The sequence below is a fragment of the Pelobates fuscus genome, chromosome 4, assembly GCF_036172605.1.
Source record: "Pelobates fuscus isolate aPelFus1 chromosome 4, aPelFus1.pri, whole genome shotgun sequence".
In the NCBI taxonomy this organism is placed as follows: domain Eukaryota; kingdom Metazoa; phylum Chordata; class Amphibia; order Anura; family Pelobatidae; genus Pelobates; species Pelobates fuscus.
The window spans coordinates 233,554,813-233,572,078 of record NC_086320.1 but is presented as its reverse complement, the minus strand read 5'-3'; the positions used below and the strand labels follow the sequence as shown (position 1 = coordinate 233,572,078).

Here is a 17,266-nt window from a genome sequence, read left to right as displayed (position 1 = left end):
TACTTGTTATTATTAAATCTGTGAACCAAATGGTGTGTATATCTACTAAATAGTGCTTTTTTTTCTTTTTGGGCTGTGGAGTGTCCTTTAAGTGTCTCATTATATAACATTTGTGTACCTAATAAATGTATTTACATCAATCTTGTTCTAACCCTAGATGTAAACGTTCAGTTTTGAAACAGGAATGCTCTCCTTTTGGTAAATAAACTGTAACTGCAGAAAACAAACAAACTAGTAATACTAATAATTAAAGGCAGGTGAGGGAATCAGGTCAAATAGATGAATCTGTTTTTCACATACTTTTTTCTTAGCTGCAGGAATTATCTCCACATTATAATAGGCAAAACTGTAAAACTATAACAGCCCTTGTCATGAAGGGGTTAAACACAAACTCTTTTCTGGCCTTGATTTATACAGGTTTATATATGCTTTTGCACTATTATAGTCAGGGCCGTCTTTAAGAAGGGGCAAAAGGGGCAGCTGCCCCGGGCCCAGTTACTCCGGGGGGGCCTAAGGGAGCTGCCCCATGGGCCCGCTGCGACAACTGAAGTTATCAGGGGCCCTGGCCCTTTAATACTGCTCTGGACCGGGCCCCTGTAATATGGTGGTTGGCTGAATACATACACACAGCTAGCCCCCGCACACACTGCCCTGTGATTCCTTTTCTTCCCCGTGGCATGCTGGGGGGAACTGAGGTCTGATCACTTCCTCCTCAGTGCCGCTGGGGAGGGGGCACACACCAGAAGAGGAGAATACAAGTATTGTGGGGAGAGTGTTTGAGAAAGCTGATGGCAGACTCCCATCAGCCTGGGCCAGCAAGCTCTCACTGGACCCCAGGGAAGCCACCCCTCTGTACCCAAAAGGTAAGGAGACAGGAGGGTGGCACAATATTGTTTTTGTTTGTTTTGCTAATTTCTGATTTCACTTGTATTCATCAGACATTACAAACACCCATGTGTTTGTGTTTGTAATGTAACACACTGGGGATAACTACATGTTAAAAATCCTAGAAGAACCTGACAGTTCCCTATTAAATATAAATTAAAAACATATTTATTTTAAAATATTATTGCATAAAGTGTTATCAAAGGCTGTACACCATTTCCAAATGTCACGTTTGCCAAATTTTCTACCAGGGTATGTAAGAACAGAGTTGAGACATTATATTGGCCAAGGTTGCTGGGAGTTGCTGTCCAGGAGCTGCTGGAGGGCAGAGATTAAAATATGTAAATTTACACATATATGTGTGTGTGTGTGTGTGTGTGTGTATCTGTCTGTGTTTATGTCATTGTGTGTATCTGGCTGTGTTTGTGTCAGTGTGTGTATCTGGCTGTGTTTGTCAGTGTATCTGCGTATATGTATACCTGTGTATGCTTTCTTGTGTGTCACTGTGTATGTGTACGTGTGTGTATGTATGTGTCGGTGTGTGTCAGTGTGCATTTGAGTGTGTGGTGATGCATACATCCCAGCATTTTAATGCCAACACTGCACACAAATACACTCCTACATTCCTTTGCTAGCAATGTACACATATACACCCCTGCATTTATACCTTTGTATGTGTGTGTATATACCTGTGTCAGTGTGTGTGTGGTATGTATGTATCTCTGTGTGTGGATGTGTCAGTGTGTGTGTGTGTGTATCTCTGTGTGTGGATGTGCCAGTGTGTGTGTGTGTCTGTGTGTGTATCAAAGTGCTTGTATCTGTGTGTGTGTGTGTATGTATATGCCAGTATGTGTCAAGGTGTGAATATGTGCCCGTGTGTTTATGTGTGTATCTGCTTGTTAATGTATATGTGTTAATATGTATGTGCATACAACAAATCGCACAACATGCAAACAGACCCCGGCAAACATTACAAACAAACACACCAGTTTGCTGTAACACCAATATTACACACAAATGTACATATGCATTTAAGACAACACTACATCCAAACACACCCCTGCATGCAAATACAAACATTACATACAAACACATCCCTGTATTAAAACGCTAAAATGATAAACAAACACCAACTCTACACACTTGCATAGCATCGCAGGAGTTGTATGACAGATGGGGATCTATCTTTTCTTTACTCTTGTGCTACAGGGAAGGCGTAAAATGTTTTTTTGCACCAGGTCACTCTCTACATTAGTTTCGCCGCTGGTTTGGGGTGGAAGGAGTGATTGCATGCCCAGGGGGCCCAAGCAAATGCTTGCCCATGGTCCAATCAATATTAAAGACGGCCCTGATTATAGTTAATCATTTTTTTCATTTTTTCCTGTTTATTATTATTATTATTATTGCCATTTATATAGCGCCAACAGATTCCGTAGCGCTTTACAATATTTTGAGAGGGGGGATGTAACAATAAATAAGACAATTACAAGAAAACTTACAGGAATAATAGGTTGAAGAGGACCCTGCTCAAATGAGCTTACAGTCTATAGGAGGTGGGGTATTAGAAACATTAGGATAGGAAATATCAAGTAGGAGTGAAGCAGAGCTGGAGGAGAGAGTAAAGCACTATCCCATAGGAGAGCAAGAGACAGGTATGTAAGGGAGAGATTACTCTGGGAGGCCATACGCTTTCCTGAAGAGATGGGTTTTAAGGCCCTTCTTAAATGATTGAAGACTAGGGGAGAGTCTGATGGCAGTAGGCAAGTTATTCCATAGGAGAGGAGCCGCCCATGAGAGGTCCTGCAAGCGTGAGTTGGCCGTACGGGTGCGAGCAGCGGTCAGGAGGTGGTCGCGGGCAGAGCGGAGGGTACGAGGAGAGGGGCATACCTCTGGATCAGTGAAGAGATATAAGAGGGGCTGGAATTGTTCAGTGCTTTAAATGTATGGGTTAGCACTTTGAATTGACTCCTATAGGATACAGGGAGCCAATGTAAGGACTGGCAGAGGGGCGAGGTGTGAGAGGACCGACTGGATAGGAAAATCAGTCTAGCTGCAGCATTCATTACAGACTGTAGCGGGGCAGTACGGCTTTTGGGGAGACCAATCAGGAGAGGGTTACAGTAATCCATGCGGGAAATTACTAGAGCATGGACAAGCTCCTTGGTAGCATCTTGTGTAAGAAAGGGGCGGATGCAGGCTATGTTTTTGAGTTGGAACCTACAGGACTTGGCAACAAACTGGATGTGAGACTCAAAGGTGAGACCAGAGTCAAGTATGACGCCAAGACAGCGCGCTTGTAGGGATGGACTTATGTGGATATCACTGACTTGAAGGGAGAGTGAGAGAGGAGTGTTATATGCACTGTAATATGTATTTTGATATATCACTAGGCTGTTCAAACAGCAACACAGTATTTATTTTATTTCTGTTCATATTTTCATTGTCGTCTGGTTTTGTGAGTAGCAGTCAGTTTAAATACACATTATCGTGAACTAATATTTAAAGTGCTTTGTTCACTATGTTTTTCATACTAGAATTTCCCAGATTAGCTTCTAGTATGAAATCCATATTTGAATAATGAAATTATGGGAAGAATCAATTTATGAAATATGTACAAGTATTTCTGGTTCATTTCCCAGAATTGTCATTGTGAACTGATCTTGGAATTGCTTTAGCACCATTCAATCTGTTTAACATTGTTTAATGATGGAAAGAGGTGCTTATTGCCTTTTACTGTTGGAAATGTATTTTAAAATAAATGTAGAAATATATTGTTTTATAATTTTAAGACTGACCATAACATTTACAATTGTTCAACAAGGAAAATGGATACATTGGAATACATCTGTAGCAGAGTACATCTACCCCTCAGACAGCACTCCAGAATATGGATCGATCTTGGTGCCAAATGTAGATAATGTCCGGACAGACTTCTTGATAGAAACAATTGCCAAGCAAGGAAAGGTAAAGGTCCTTTTTTATTATTCTTTCAATTATCTTTATGTTCAAGTATAAATCTGACATAATAAGTATATATTTTGTATAGAACTTGTCTACAATGTCTACAATTACTTTTTGTCTACAATAGACTGGGAATAAATTGTTAGCTGAATAAGGAACTATGGACCTGGTTGGATATATGTTGAGCCTCCTTTCTCCAAAACCAGAAAGCCAGATTTTAAAATAAATGTTTTTATTTTTTTAATTTGGACTGCAGTAGTGTAAGGTATTGCACATGTACTTAGAAATGACTGATTTAACAGTTAATGGAGATGGTGGAAATGACCTAGATTGTGTGCTATCTTTATGGCAGTCATACCCACATACATAATCATTTTCAGACACATACATACAACTTGTCTGCTCAACAAGAAGCATATGGTTTCTGGCACAGGAAACAGATCCTACATTGGTCAAATATTGGTTTCTATTACTATTATGACTAGTTATTACTAATATTACTATTTCCAAAGAAACTAATATCAACCATTCTAATGTTTTTTACATTATACAATAAGTCCAAATAACATAGGCAGTTAATTTATAGTTTGAAAAGTCATTTTACACTGAAAGCCAAAGTAATGTTTGGGTGAATGCTGTTATAATAATATTAAACTGCAACACAACTCAGTTTTATTACTCTCACCAAATAACACAGTATGAAGGGAAAAAAGGCAAATAGTGCAATAACGTCTATTTTAGTTATATGATGGAAATAATATATGTAAGTGTCTTGCTCACAATATGAAGAAATATAGTTAAAGGATAACACAGGGTAGCAGATTTCTAGCGCTTGTTGTGTGGTAAGGTAGGCAGCTCGAACAACCCAAACCAGAGTCTTTCCTTTCTGGTCATAAGTAGTTATTATGAAAGAAAAGGAAAGCAGCACATTGGAAAAGGCCTCAAATAGAGGTTGATATGCAGAGAAAAGAGAGGACAAGGGGTGGAACATAGTGTAGTATGTAGGTTATTGGTTGAAGAAAATGAAAAGAAATGCACTAACAGTGTATGGCGCTGATAACTCCAATTAAGCACACTTGAGTGGTATATTACCCACCTGTGGATATGTAGTTTGTGTCTTGGTCCCATGGGAGTGATCCAAAGGTATAAAAAAAGAAATGGCACTAATATAGTGTAGTATTTTAAATATGCTAGATGGAGAGAATATACTCAAGTGTACACTCATATTTTTGGATCCTAGTGAATAATGTGGAGGTCAATGATCCCCATTGTTATATAATTATAGTTTTTCCACTCTTGGATAGATATAGTTGAAATCCTCAAGGTGTTATGTGGATGAAAGAAGAAATAAAATATAGTGCTTGCTGTATAGGTGTCAGGATGGGGTAATCCCTGCACACAGATAATAGCCAAAATAGAAGGCCGGACCTTAGAGTAGCCGGGTTTAACATGTGCCTAAAAAGAGAGAAAGCCAAGGTCAAGGGATACAGAAGTACACACGAACGAGAAAAAAAGCCAAGGTCAAAAGGATACAGAGAGTCAGAATAGTTAACAACCCACTTGGGTGCTTTAAAATAAAAAACTGATATGGCTAAAATGGTGAATATAAAGGTTGGGAAGGTGGACAGGCTAAAATGTAAATAAAATAGAGGGCTAAGAAAGGAGAGCCCGCCCATCAATTATGATTGGCAAGATGGCGCCATAGCCCATGTCACATGTTCAGCGCAGCCGGGGAGAACACTATATAGCTGACAGTGTTAGGTGGAAAGAAGAAGGGGAGTTAAAATATATGTAAAAATTAGGGCTATGAAAGGAGAGCCAGATCATTAATTATAATGGTGCAGCTCCAATAAAATGGTGTTGGAGCCTAAAATAATATCACATAACTCATAGAGGAACTGTAAAACAATGGGGAGTGATAGAGATGCGTAATAAAACATAATGGGACAAATTAATAATAATCATAAATAAATAAACAAATAAACATAAATAACATAAACAAATAATAATATTCTCTATACATGCCGACCTGCATTTCAGGACTTTTCCAGGGTGCTGTTCCCCTTCTCTTGCATACTAGCTTGAAATATAGGCCTTACGGAGAATAGGAAGCCCTTACCTTGCTTTATTTTCTTTTAATGCATGATAATAATTTGTAAGTGCCACAGAATGTACTTGTTAAAGATGCTTATTTTCTGCCCCCGCACAATACGAGTTGGAGTCGTCAAATCATCCCATTGATACAATGTTAAAAGAGAAAGGTAGAAATACTGATACTAGGGAACCATCAATAATATAATAATTTTACTACATTGTTTAAAAGAAATACATACTTTTAAAATTTGTGAGGTTATGATAAAATGTCCCATAAATGTGCTTGTATAAAAAAATCAAAGACATTACTAATATTTTGACTGCACTGTTCACCCTTATCTTTAGGATATTGTCACGATGCTTGGGCCATCACAACATTGTTCAGCTGTACATGTTAATGCTGCATCACTCTAGCATAGGTTTTGATGCACAGCATTACTCCTGAACCCATATTGGCAAATGGCATGACCATTGTGGTGCTGCTCTCCATGAGCTAGCTCAAGAACCCATGCAACTAGGCTTAACTTAACTCTAAAATTCTAAAAGGTTATACAGATGTAGGAGAGGGTCTATGCATGTATGGTGGCAGAAAGAAGAGGAATTTCCAAAGCAACTACACACTGAGGCCAAAAAATCCCCTCTCCTAAGTTCCTAAACTGTGTATTTTTGTTCTCTAAAATTCCTCACTACCACCTACTACTATTACATCCTGTCTCTTCAGGATGGGATTTTTCTTTGAGCCATACTAGCACCTTAATTCATTCTGGGGCTTGCTGAGACCTTCATTAATACCTCCTTTGTTTCCAATGCTCTGTCTCCATACAAGAAAGGTAGACAACCTTGTTCATTGGTGAATTATTGTGTCACTCATGAAACCAAAACACTAACTATGGGTGCATTACAAAATTAGAAACCCTGCATAGATTACATGGACCTCAACACAATCACCATTAAGAATGTATGTCCTTTTAAGTAAATAGCAATATGCAAACTGTTAAAAAATATACATATTACCAAGCCTTAGAGTGGCTGGACTTAACGTAAATAAAGAATGGTCAGTTACAAGCCAAGGTCAGGGATTTAGAAATAGTCAACAATGAGAAGACAAGCCAATAGATAAAGGATACCAGAAATGAGAATAGTCAACAACAAGCCATGGTAAAAATGGAAAAGAAACACCAGATAAATGCACTCTCTGATAGTCAGTAACATGAAACCTTGACAAGGCACAGATAAAAACTACTATGGCATTTAAATAGCCCTATGAGGGAAAGGATTTGTCAGATGCCAAAATATGCATGTACGTAATATACGCATGTTTGCATAATTTTTTTCATGCTTGGGGGTGAGGTTATATAGCCTCATGAGTTTGCCACAGCTGGCATCCTTCCGAATGCCATTTCGTCCAGGGGCTGCTTGGAGAGCAGACTGGATGGGGATCTTCCGCAAGGTAAGTATGTTTGTATTCCTACTATAATGTGAACGCGCCAATCGGGCATGGCCACGTGATTGCACATCTTCAGAGCTGTAACACTGTGCTTTATATCTGATTAAAAAAAGTGTTAACCAACTGGTTTGGATAAAAGCTTGATTTAAGAGGGACATGTAACCTGGTCAGGATAAAAGCATTTCATTTAGAACTTTATACTCTTATAATCTCTTTATTAGTTCGCACCATGTTGTAAAACAGATAAAAGATCAAATGGTTCACCATAATCAGAATTGGCACAATCCTTCTAGTAAGTGGATAAATCTTTGAAATGTATACAGAGCCAATATTTGTAAACAATAAGTTGTAGCATTGAAAATCTTGGCACAAGTTCTTTTTATTGCAGAACTGGGCAAAGTGTTATTTTGGCATTTACATTCAGCAAATTCTCACTGATATTTTGTGTGTTGTTCATATTTGGATAATTATGTATTCCAAACTGCATCAATATTATTTGTATATATTGTCTATATAAGCTGTGTAGACTTCATTATTGGAAGCTGTGATTGAATTACTATATTATGTAAAAAGGCTAGTAGATTTAAGACTATGCAAAATAGCATCCAAACACTGGAAAAATAAAGGTGGGGGAAAGACATTAAAAAGAAAATCAAAGGGAAGCTGAATAGTTTTTGTGGAAATTGCTGAAGGAACTGCTGAGAAAGTTTTAATAGAATTTTAAGATACATTTTAATATACTGCAGTCATTGTAACTTAGTATTATATAAATATCAGATCAAAAGTAAACATTAATAACACAAACTGTAAAACAACTGCAAAATACATGTATTAACATACATCAATGATATGCTCATGTTTATCTGCAAAGTATTAACCCCTTTTTTGTGGTGGTTGACTCTTAAGAGCTGATCAGCCACAACATCATTAACCGTGCAGGTGGTGTTCAGTTCAGTCCCTTTTCAATTTTCTGAAAAAAATAACCAAACTGAACAGACACATCCCCGAATGTTGATGGTACCAAACAAAGTTTTCCATTTTGAATTTTTTTCACAGAAGAAACAAAAATTTTTGCTTTGCACATGTCTAATATATATGCTATTGATATGTTTTTTTTTCTTCTATTTTATTTTGATAGTGTTCAAATTTGTGAATTTTAAAAACAGCCCTTTTATACTTGATTTATTTATATCTAATGTCAATGATACAATGGTTTATATTTTTATAACGGTTACCCATGATCTAAGATGAGTTTTGTACATTTAGATTACCTGTCACAGAATATTTAATTGCAATAGTTCTATACTTTTTGTGTTGAGATGACTTGCTTAACTTGGTAATTTTATTTCAGGCTGTGCTATTAATTGGAGAGCAAGGGACAGCAAAAACTGTGATCATCAAGGGATATGTGTCAAAATACAATCCCGAGAATCACATGGCAAAGAGTCTAAACTTTTCTTCAGCTACTACACCATTGATGTTTCAGGTACATTTTTTAAAAATATTAGAAAGGTTTCTAAAGTCTTAAAGTCATACCTCATTAATTAATATACTATGCTCCAACAATCCTTAAAGGGACACTATAGTTACCAAAACAACTTTAGCTTAATTAAGCAGTTTTGGTGTATAGATCATGTTCCTGCAGTCTCACTGCTCAATTCTCTGCCATTTAGGAGTTATATCACTTTGTTTATACAACCCTATGCACTCCTCCTTGCATGTGACTTACACAGCCTTCATAAACACTTCCTGTAAAGAGAGATCTAATGTTTACACTGCCTTTATTACACATTCTGTTTACTTTAGAATTTATTATCTCCAGCAATGTTAATATGTTGAAAAGTTCAATTTACAGAGCAATAGATATAAACAGCTAAAGCAAGTTAACATCTGATTGAAAATTATATAATTTGTGATTTAACTCCAAATTGGCAGATAATTGAGCAGTGAGATTCCAGGTGCATGATCTATACACCAAATCTGCTTAATTAAGCTAAAGTTGTTTTGGTGATGATAGTGTGCCTTTAACATGTGGAAAAGTATAAAATGTACCATGGCAGATGTGAAGAATTCTTAAAAATATGTAATATCATTTGTATTGTAACACAAGTCCAATTAATACTTCTTAAAAATCACGTGAAAAAATTATAACCAAGTGGTATTTTTCATGAAAGAATCAGATTTCCTGTTATTTATCTCGTAAAAAATATCAGGATACCAAAGTAAGACTTAATTTTCCATTTGTTTGTTAGTTGTACCAATTGTTTTTTTTTTTAAATATTTTTAACCAAGGAGTGACTTGACTAGATAATATAATGGAATTAAACATAGAGAGCAAGAAATTGAGATTATGAAAGAAATAATAAATTAGTCTTTGTGTTATGCAAATCAGAGACAAAGTTGTAATCATTTGTGGATGGGTGAAAGGACACATCTATTATGTGGATATGACAGAGAAAGGAGCACAGGTGAAATGAGTTTTAATAAGAAGGGGAGGAGGAAATCCATTAATTTATTGACAGTCGTCAAACAATAATTTGTCATATGCACCCTAATTAGATATCTATGTGCTTATTCAATTTTTAAGCTAGTAAAACACTTCAAACATCCAGCTTTGTAACTGCATATGTAGTGATTTGCTTACCACAAAGTAAAAAAAAAAAAAAAAAAAATTATGAACCCAGTATACCACTCTTTGTTTGTTTCTTGTCAAGAAGATAGTCTGCAATAATATGAGGGCTTTACATTTGTTAGTTTATTTAAGTATATAATGAGAGTGAGATATGTAGTCAAACTGCTAGATATGGATTTTAAGAACTAACCACACCACAGATACTATAAGAGGTATTTTAATATATTATTGTTTAAGTAATGTACATCATTTTTTTTTCTTTATAGCGAACGATTGAGAGCTATGTGGATAAGCGCATGGGAACGACATATGGTCCTCCTGCAGGAAAGAAAATGACAGTCTTTATTGATGATATAAATATGCCCATTATAAATGAATGGGGGGATCAGGTGAGCTGTTAAAGGTTGTTTTTCTTTTCAATTTGACCATTTTTATTGGTTTTGCATAGTAGGAGGGGTACAGAAAGGAAAAGGGGGGAGGAGGTGAAGGTTTTTGTCATCACATAACATATACTTGTACAAGGTAGGTAGTAGGTAAATGTACATTGCGTCTAAAGTGCATTCGAGGATGGTATTACAGGCATCTGGTATAGCAGTCTGTATAACATTAGAAACAAGAGCATTGTATAACTGGTACAATCCCATAGAGATTCACCTATTCCCATTTTACATCTCACCCCACATGTCCCAGTTTTTAGGGAGATTTTGTTGGGGGGAATTGTTTTTTCAAGCCCTTCTCGTATGAGCTTTGTGTATATAGCTTAGCTAGTAAGCGGCTGAGATGCAGAGGATGCGTCATCTTCCAATTTTGTGTAAGTAGCCTCTGTGCTGTAAGTGCAATGTGCATCATTAATTTCAGTTTGGCCTTGTACGGCCCTACAGGTAGGTCAATTAGTAAGAGCTATTGGGGTGATATTGTGATGTTGCATCTAGTTGCTGCTTGTGCCATTTCCTGCACACCTTTCCAGAAGGTTTTAATGTGTGGACAGGTCCACCATATATGCGGAACCGTACCTTCCTCAGTGTTACATCGCCAGCACGTGGCATGTGTGTTGGGATATAGTTTGTGCAGTCTACTAGGCACCATATACCATCTGCAAATCATTTTGTAATGCTGTTCTATATGGCTAGAAGATTTGATCAGCTGTCCGGGTAATTTAAAGATTTGTTCCAACTTTTGATCTGGGATGGAGCATTGTAAATCATTCTCCTATTGCTGTGCCATTTTCAAAGCAGCAAAGAGCGTAGTTTGTGGTTGAGTTATGTACAATAGGATATCATCGGCAAAAGCCCCTGTCTTGATTTCCTTATGGCAGACTTTCACACCATGGATCTCGTTATTCGTCCTAATCGCCTCCAACAAGGGCTCCAGTCCCAGTACGTATACCAGTGGGGAGAGTGGGCATCCCTGCCTCGTCCCATTGGAGATCCCAAAAGGGGAGGAGCGGAACTCTGTTTGGAGCACCTGTGCGGTCGGGGTAGAGTATATTGCAAATATATCACTCGTGAGGGGAACCATAGGACCCCAAAACCCCTCTTAGGATGGGCCAGCCAAGGTGGTCAAATGCTTTCTCTGCGTCTAGTGCAAGTAGTAGCCCCCCTAAGTTGCTGGATTACCACAGACAGTTTACAGGTGTTATCTAGTTCCTGTCGGCCAATTACAAAGCCGTTCTGGTCGTCTTTGATGAATAAGGGAAGTATTGGGTGAGTCTGTTTGCAATTATTTTGGCATTGAGCTGTTAATGTTTTTATAGTATTGATATTATTTATATTTATCTCTCTGTAAATGTGTATTGTATTTAAATGTGTTTTTTTTGTGTGTGTTGTATTGGTGCTTAACTAGTAAGTCATAATTTTGATTTCATTCATTTCAGAGAGACGTTTGACATTTTTTGAAATGTTATATAATTCTTAAATTGAAACAAATGGTATTAGCCAATAACCAAATTATTAACCATTCTTAATTTATTGTATTAAACACTAGGTGACTAATGAAATTGTACGACAGCTCATGGAACAGAATGGGTTTTACAATCTGGAAAAACCTGGAGAATTCACAAATATTGTAGACATCCAGTTCCTTGCTGCCATGATCCACCCTGGTGGAGGAAGGAATGATATTCCACAGAGGTTGAAAAGGCAGTTTTCTGTATTTAACTGCACGTTACCATCCAATGCTTCAATTGACAAAATCTTTGGTGAGAAATCAAGCTATATATAAGTATTTTTTTAGCATTTCTTATACTTTTTCTTTTTACATAATTTATGCAGTAAATGTTCATGGTTCTTTCAGAATAAATATCTTCCTGCATCCATTTGTGATAGGTATTAGCATTCCAATGAGCAGTGTTGCAGTAGATTACTATCTTAATATGATACATGATTAGATATTGAAGAGAAGTTAGATAATTATCATACTTTCTGTGTGTCTACAGCAGGGGTTCCCAATTAATTTGTCCTGTGGAACCATTTGACATAGTGTATCAATATCGTGGACCCCCCCTCTCCCTCCCTGGAAAAAAAATTGTTCCACTTTTTTGGATGTGCCGGTGTGTGTCAAGGTGTGTATATCTGTGCTTGTATGTGCCAGTGTGTGTATCTGTGTGTGTATATCTGACACACAGATACACACACACACACACACACTGGCACATAGTGGCACACAGATACACACTGTTACGGTTGCCTCCAGGCTGGCTGGAAGTTGGACCGTAGAAAAGGATGCTCCTAGCACTCACCAAAGGACCATCAGCACCGTAGCCACCATAAGCACTGCAGACTCCACGAACCACCGCTGCTGGGCTGGTATCTCGCCGTCTGCTCTGCGCCCTGGACCTACGACCAGGCTCCAGGTTCCAGTAGGTGAACCTCTTCCTTCTGTAGAGCGAAGCAGGATCAGGAACAAGAGCTCTTACAAGAGCTCAGTAGCTAAGGGAGTATGAAGAGCATAGCAATCCCTGTAGTGACTATAGCTGTCCCGTACAAACATGAGTCAAGGCTGCAAGTTAGAGGGTCAGAAGAGGTCTCAGGTGCTGGCACACCCAGCCTGGTTGTGCACATACAGGACACACCCAGGGGGAGGCATAAAATAACCAATCATATAACAGTACAACCCACACATCACCTCCCCTCAGATAAGCAGTTAACATAATTATTACAGAGAGTAAAAATACAGTTTTCACACATACTCTGTAACTTTAAAACCATACATCACATTCACATACAAATACATATCCACAATCAATCCATTCAGGGGAACAACATATTAAAAAATGGCATGAATCAGACCAGGGGTTCAAAAGTTAGTAAAAGTATATTTTGTTCCCCTGGCTGTCAGCATAGCAATCTGGCTCAAGCAGGTTTTACAGGGGCCTCTATCCTGGAGACAAAGGGGGAAGTAATCCAATTATCCAGGGCTATAGGCAGACTCCATTGAGCACATGGTTGCAAAAAGACATAAAACACTTTAAAATACAGAAAGTCACCTTTTACACATAACACACAGACATTTCACATATCCCCAGATAGCTGGGATCTGAGCGCACAAAACTACCGAATAGCGCGCAGATCCTATTCACACAGTTCAATTGCCATGGAGCTAAAGTCTTTCCCATAGTCTTTCATTATATGAATAGGCTCCATGGCATAGCTATCTGGGGTATCACCGCTCACACAGGGCCATAGTCATAAGGAAGGAGGCTGGCAAATAGGCTTCTCCACAATCCAGGGAAGCAGGGCAATTTTCCATTTAAAGGGCTAGTTACAAATAGCAGTTTGTAACACACACACCTTGACACACAGTGTGTATCTGTGTGTTTGTATGTATCTGTGTGCCAAGGTGTGTTTATCTATGTTTGAAAGTGTGTGTATCTGTGTTTGTATGTGTATCAAGTTGTGTGTATCTGTGTGCCACTATCTCCCAGTGTATATAAATCTGACACACAGATACACACACTGGCAGATAGTGGCACACAGATACACACACCTTGACTCAAGGTGTGTATCTATATTTCAAAGTGTGTGAATCTGTGTTTGTATGTGCTGGTGTGTGTCAGTGTGTGTATATCTGTGTCAGTGTGTATTTGTGTGTGTGTGTATGTAAATGTATCTGACACACAGATACACACACACACTGGCACATAGTGGCACACAGATATACACTGAAACACCTTGACACACAGATACACACACTCAGATACACACGGACACACACATCTTGACTCACAAATACACAGGCACTCAGATACACAGTGACATATACACACACTTGCACCCACAGATACACACTGGCACATACACACACTGACACACTCAGATACACACACACACACACACACACACACACAGGCACATACAAACACACTGATACACACTGGTACATATACACACACCCACGCACAGTGACACATACACATACCTTGACACACAGATACACACACTGAAAAACACACATACACTCTCACTGACAAACACACACACTCTTTTACAGACACACATACAAATACATATACACTCTCACTGACAAGAACATACATTCTCATTGACAAACACAGCACACATTCACTCTCACTGACAAACACACATATACTCTTTGACAGACACACAGACACATACAAACTCCCTAAAAGACACACATATGATAATTTTTTTGTTTTTACATTTACCTTTAGGAGTGCTGGCATGGAGTCACTGGGGTCCAGTGGGGCTGCTGGGCAGCTGGCGAGTGGTCCCTAGGGCCCAGTGGGGCAGCTGACGAGCGGTCCCTGGGGTCCAGTGGGACTGCTGAGCGGCTGGCGTGCGGGCGGCGAGGTAGCAGTTATCTCTCTGCTCAGCTCCCTCGCACGCCTCTTAGTAATGCTGGAGCCGGAGTGATGTCATATTCCGGCTCCAGCATCACTGCTGTGTGCGCGAGGGAGCTGAGCAGGGAGATCACTGCTCACTGCTCCCTCGACACCCTCGGCCATTTTATTTTTTAAACTTTCTGCGGAACACCAATTGGGAAACACGGGTCTACAGTCAACCTGTCACGACTAGTAATGTGGTCCAGCACGCAGAATCTATGTAAACATATACATAAGTCAGAAAAGGAAAAATAACAGGACAGAGCGTAAACCGGACCTTAGAATGGCCGGACTAATACGCTAGAGACAGAGAATGGTCAAAGGGAAAGCCGAGGTCAAGGAAGCCAGAAAATACTCAATACCGATAAGACAAGCCAAGTCAGGGAAACCAGAGATCAGAATAACCAGGGAAACGCCAAGGATCAGGATACCAGGAAATCAGAAACACGAAACTAGCACTTTCAGGAAACCAGGAAACTGAAACCACGACATGGCAAAGTACTAGGGTGAATTAGGGGTTTAAATACCCCTCTCTAAGCTATGATTGGTCAGAGGGCGACCTCTGACCCCAGAACGTACGTGTGCGTTGACGTTGTGACGTCACGCACACGTTAGTATAATTCTCGGGGGCGGGGCTATCCATAGACGCGACCACGTGGTCGGCGCCATATTGGATTCGGGCGTGATGCCCGGAAGAACTACACGCGCGGTTCCCGGCTCGCCGACGAGCAGGTAAGCTCGTGTAGTCGGAGCGGTCGTGCCGGTCGGGCACGACCGTGAGGCTCGGCGGGCCGGTGACCGCAACAGTACCCCCCACTCGAAGACCGCGCACCGAGCGGGAAGGACCCGGCTTAAGAGGAAAGCGGTTGTGAAATGACCGGATAAGACGGGGCGCATGGACCCGGTCAGCAGGAACCCAACAACGTTCCTCGGGACCATAACCCTTCCAGTCAACGAGATAGGACAAGACACCTCTGGATAATTTGGAGTCCATAATAGAACGGACTTCGTATTCCTCTTGATCACCCACTACCAAGGGCGGAGGAGGAGTGGATACCCTTGTGTAGCGATTGCAAGTAAGGGGCTTGAGCAGAGACACATGGAAAGTATTCGCTATTCTCATATGAGCCGGTAGTGCCAAAGTATAGGTCACTGGATTAATACGTTGGGTAACTCGAAAGGGACCAATGTACCGAGGGGCAAATTTCATGGACGGGACCTTAAGCTTGATATGTCTTGTGGAGAGCCATACCCTGTCACCTGGAATATAGACAGGATTAGCGCCCCGTTTCTTGTCAGCTTGGACCTTCGCTCGTAATGAGGCTTTTTGCAGAGCTGAATGGACGGAATCCCAAGTATCATGAATCGAATCTAAACGGGTGTTCAAAGCGGGGATTTCTGTGTCTGAGAATGCAGAAGGAAAAACAGTGGGGTGATAACCCTGATTAACAAAGAATGGACTGTGATTAGAAGATTCATGAGTGGCGTTGTTTCTGGCGAACTCAGCCATGGGTAAGAGCTCGTACCAGTTAGATTGATTGGCATTTATAAAACAACGTAAATAGGCTTCTAAAGACTGATTCGCCCTCTCTGCTGCTCCATTTGTTTGAGGGTGATATGCTGACGAAAAGGAGAGTTCGATGCCCAATTGTTTGCAAAAGGAACGCCAAAACCTAGAAACAAACTGGGTACCTCTGTCAGATACTATGCTTTTGGGTACACCGTGCAACCGAAAGATCTCTCTCAAGAATATTTGAACTAGATCTTGAGCAGATGGTAATTTTTTAAGTGGGACGAAATGTGCCATCTTCGTGAATCTATCAATGACCATAAGGACTGTATTAAACCCGTTTGAACTGGGTAGATCCACAATGAAATCCATGGCCAAGTGGGTCCATGGAGCACTAGGTATGGGCAGTGGTTGTAATAGTCCAGGAGGTGACCTGGGAGGAACTTTAGAAACAGCACATATTTGACATGCCCCAACATAATCTTTGACATCGTTTCTAAGAGCAGGCCACCAAAATCTCCTGGAGATGGCAGAGAGAGTTTTATGGACTCCAGGATGGCCCGCTGTGAGGCTGTCATGGAACAAATCTAGTACCTTCTTTTGAAACTGAGGTGACACATACAGTTTGTCCGGAGGTTTTCCCACAGGTGCCTGAGTTTGATCTGCTATTATGGCACAGAAGAGTGGAGAAGACACTTCGGAAACTGTAGTGGCAATGAGGCATTCAGGAGGTACAATAGGATATATCACCTGTTCCGGAACTTCATCTGTCTCAAACCGCCGAGAAAGTGCATCTGCCTTGGTGTTTTTAGTACCAGGTCTGTATGTAATTACGAAATTGAATCGGGAGAGGAACAATGACCACCTAGCCTGACGAGAGGACAGTCTCTTAGCGTC

The 17,266-nt window shown here is 39.9% G+C and overlaps 1 protein-coding gene across 1 annotated transcript in view; it reads left to right on the top strand.

Moving 5' to 3' along the window:
* Positions 1-17,266, top strand: part of DNAH5 (dynein axonemal heavy chain 5) — a 193,295-nt gene that overhangs the window by 97,991 nt on the left and 78,038 nt on the right. The window contains exons 46-49 of the mRNA XM_063451949.1: positions 3,707-3,849; positions 8,739-8,873; positions 10,286-10,408; positions 12,003-12,216. Of these exons, the coding sequence (XP_063308019.1) occupies positions 3,707-3,849; positions 8,739-8,873; positions 10,286-10,408; positions 12,003-12,216 (615 nt within the window). The remainder of the gene's footprint in view (positions 1-3,706; positions 3,850-8,738; positions 8,874-10,285; positions 10,409-12,002; positions 12,217-17,266) is intronic.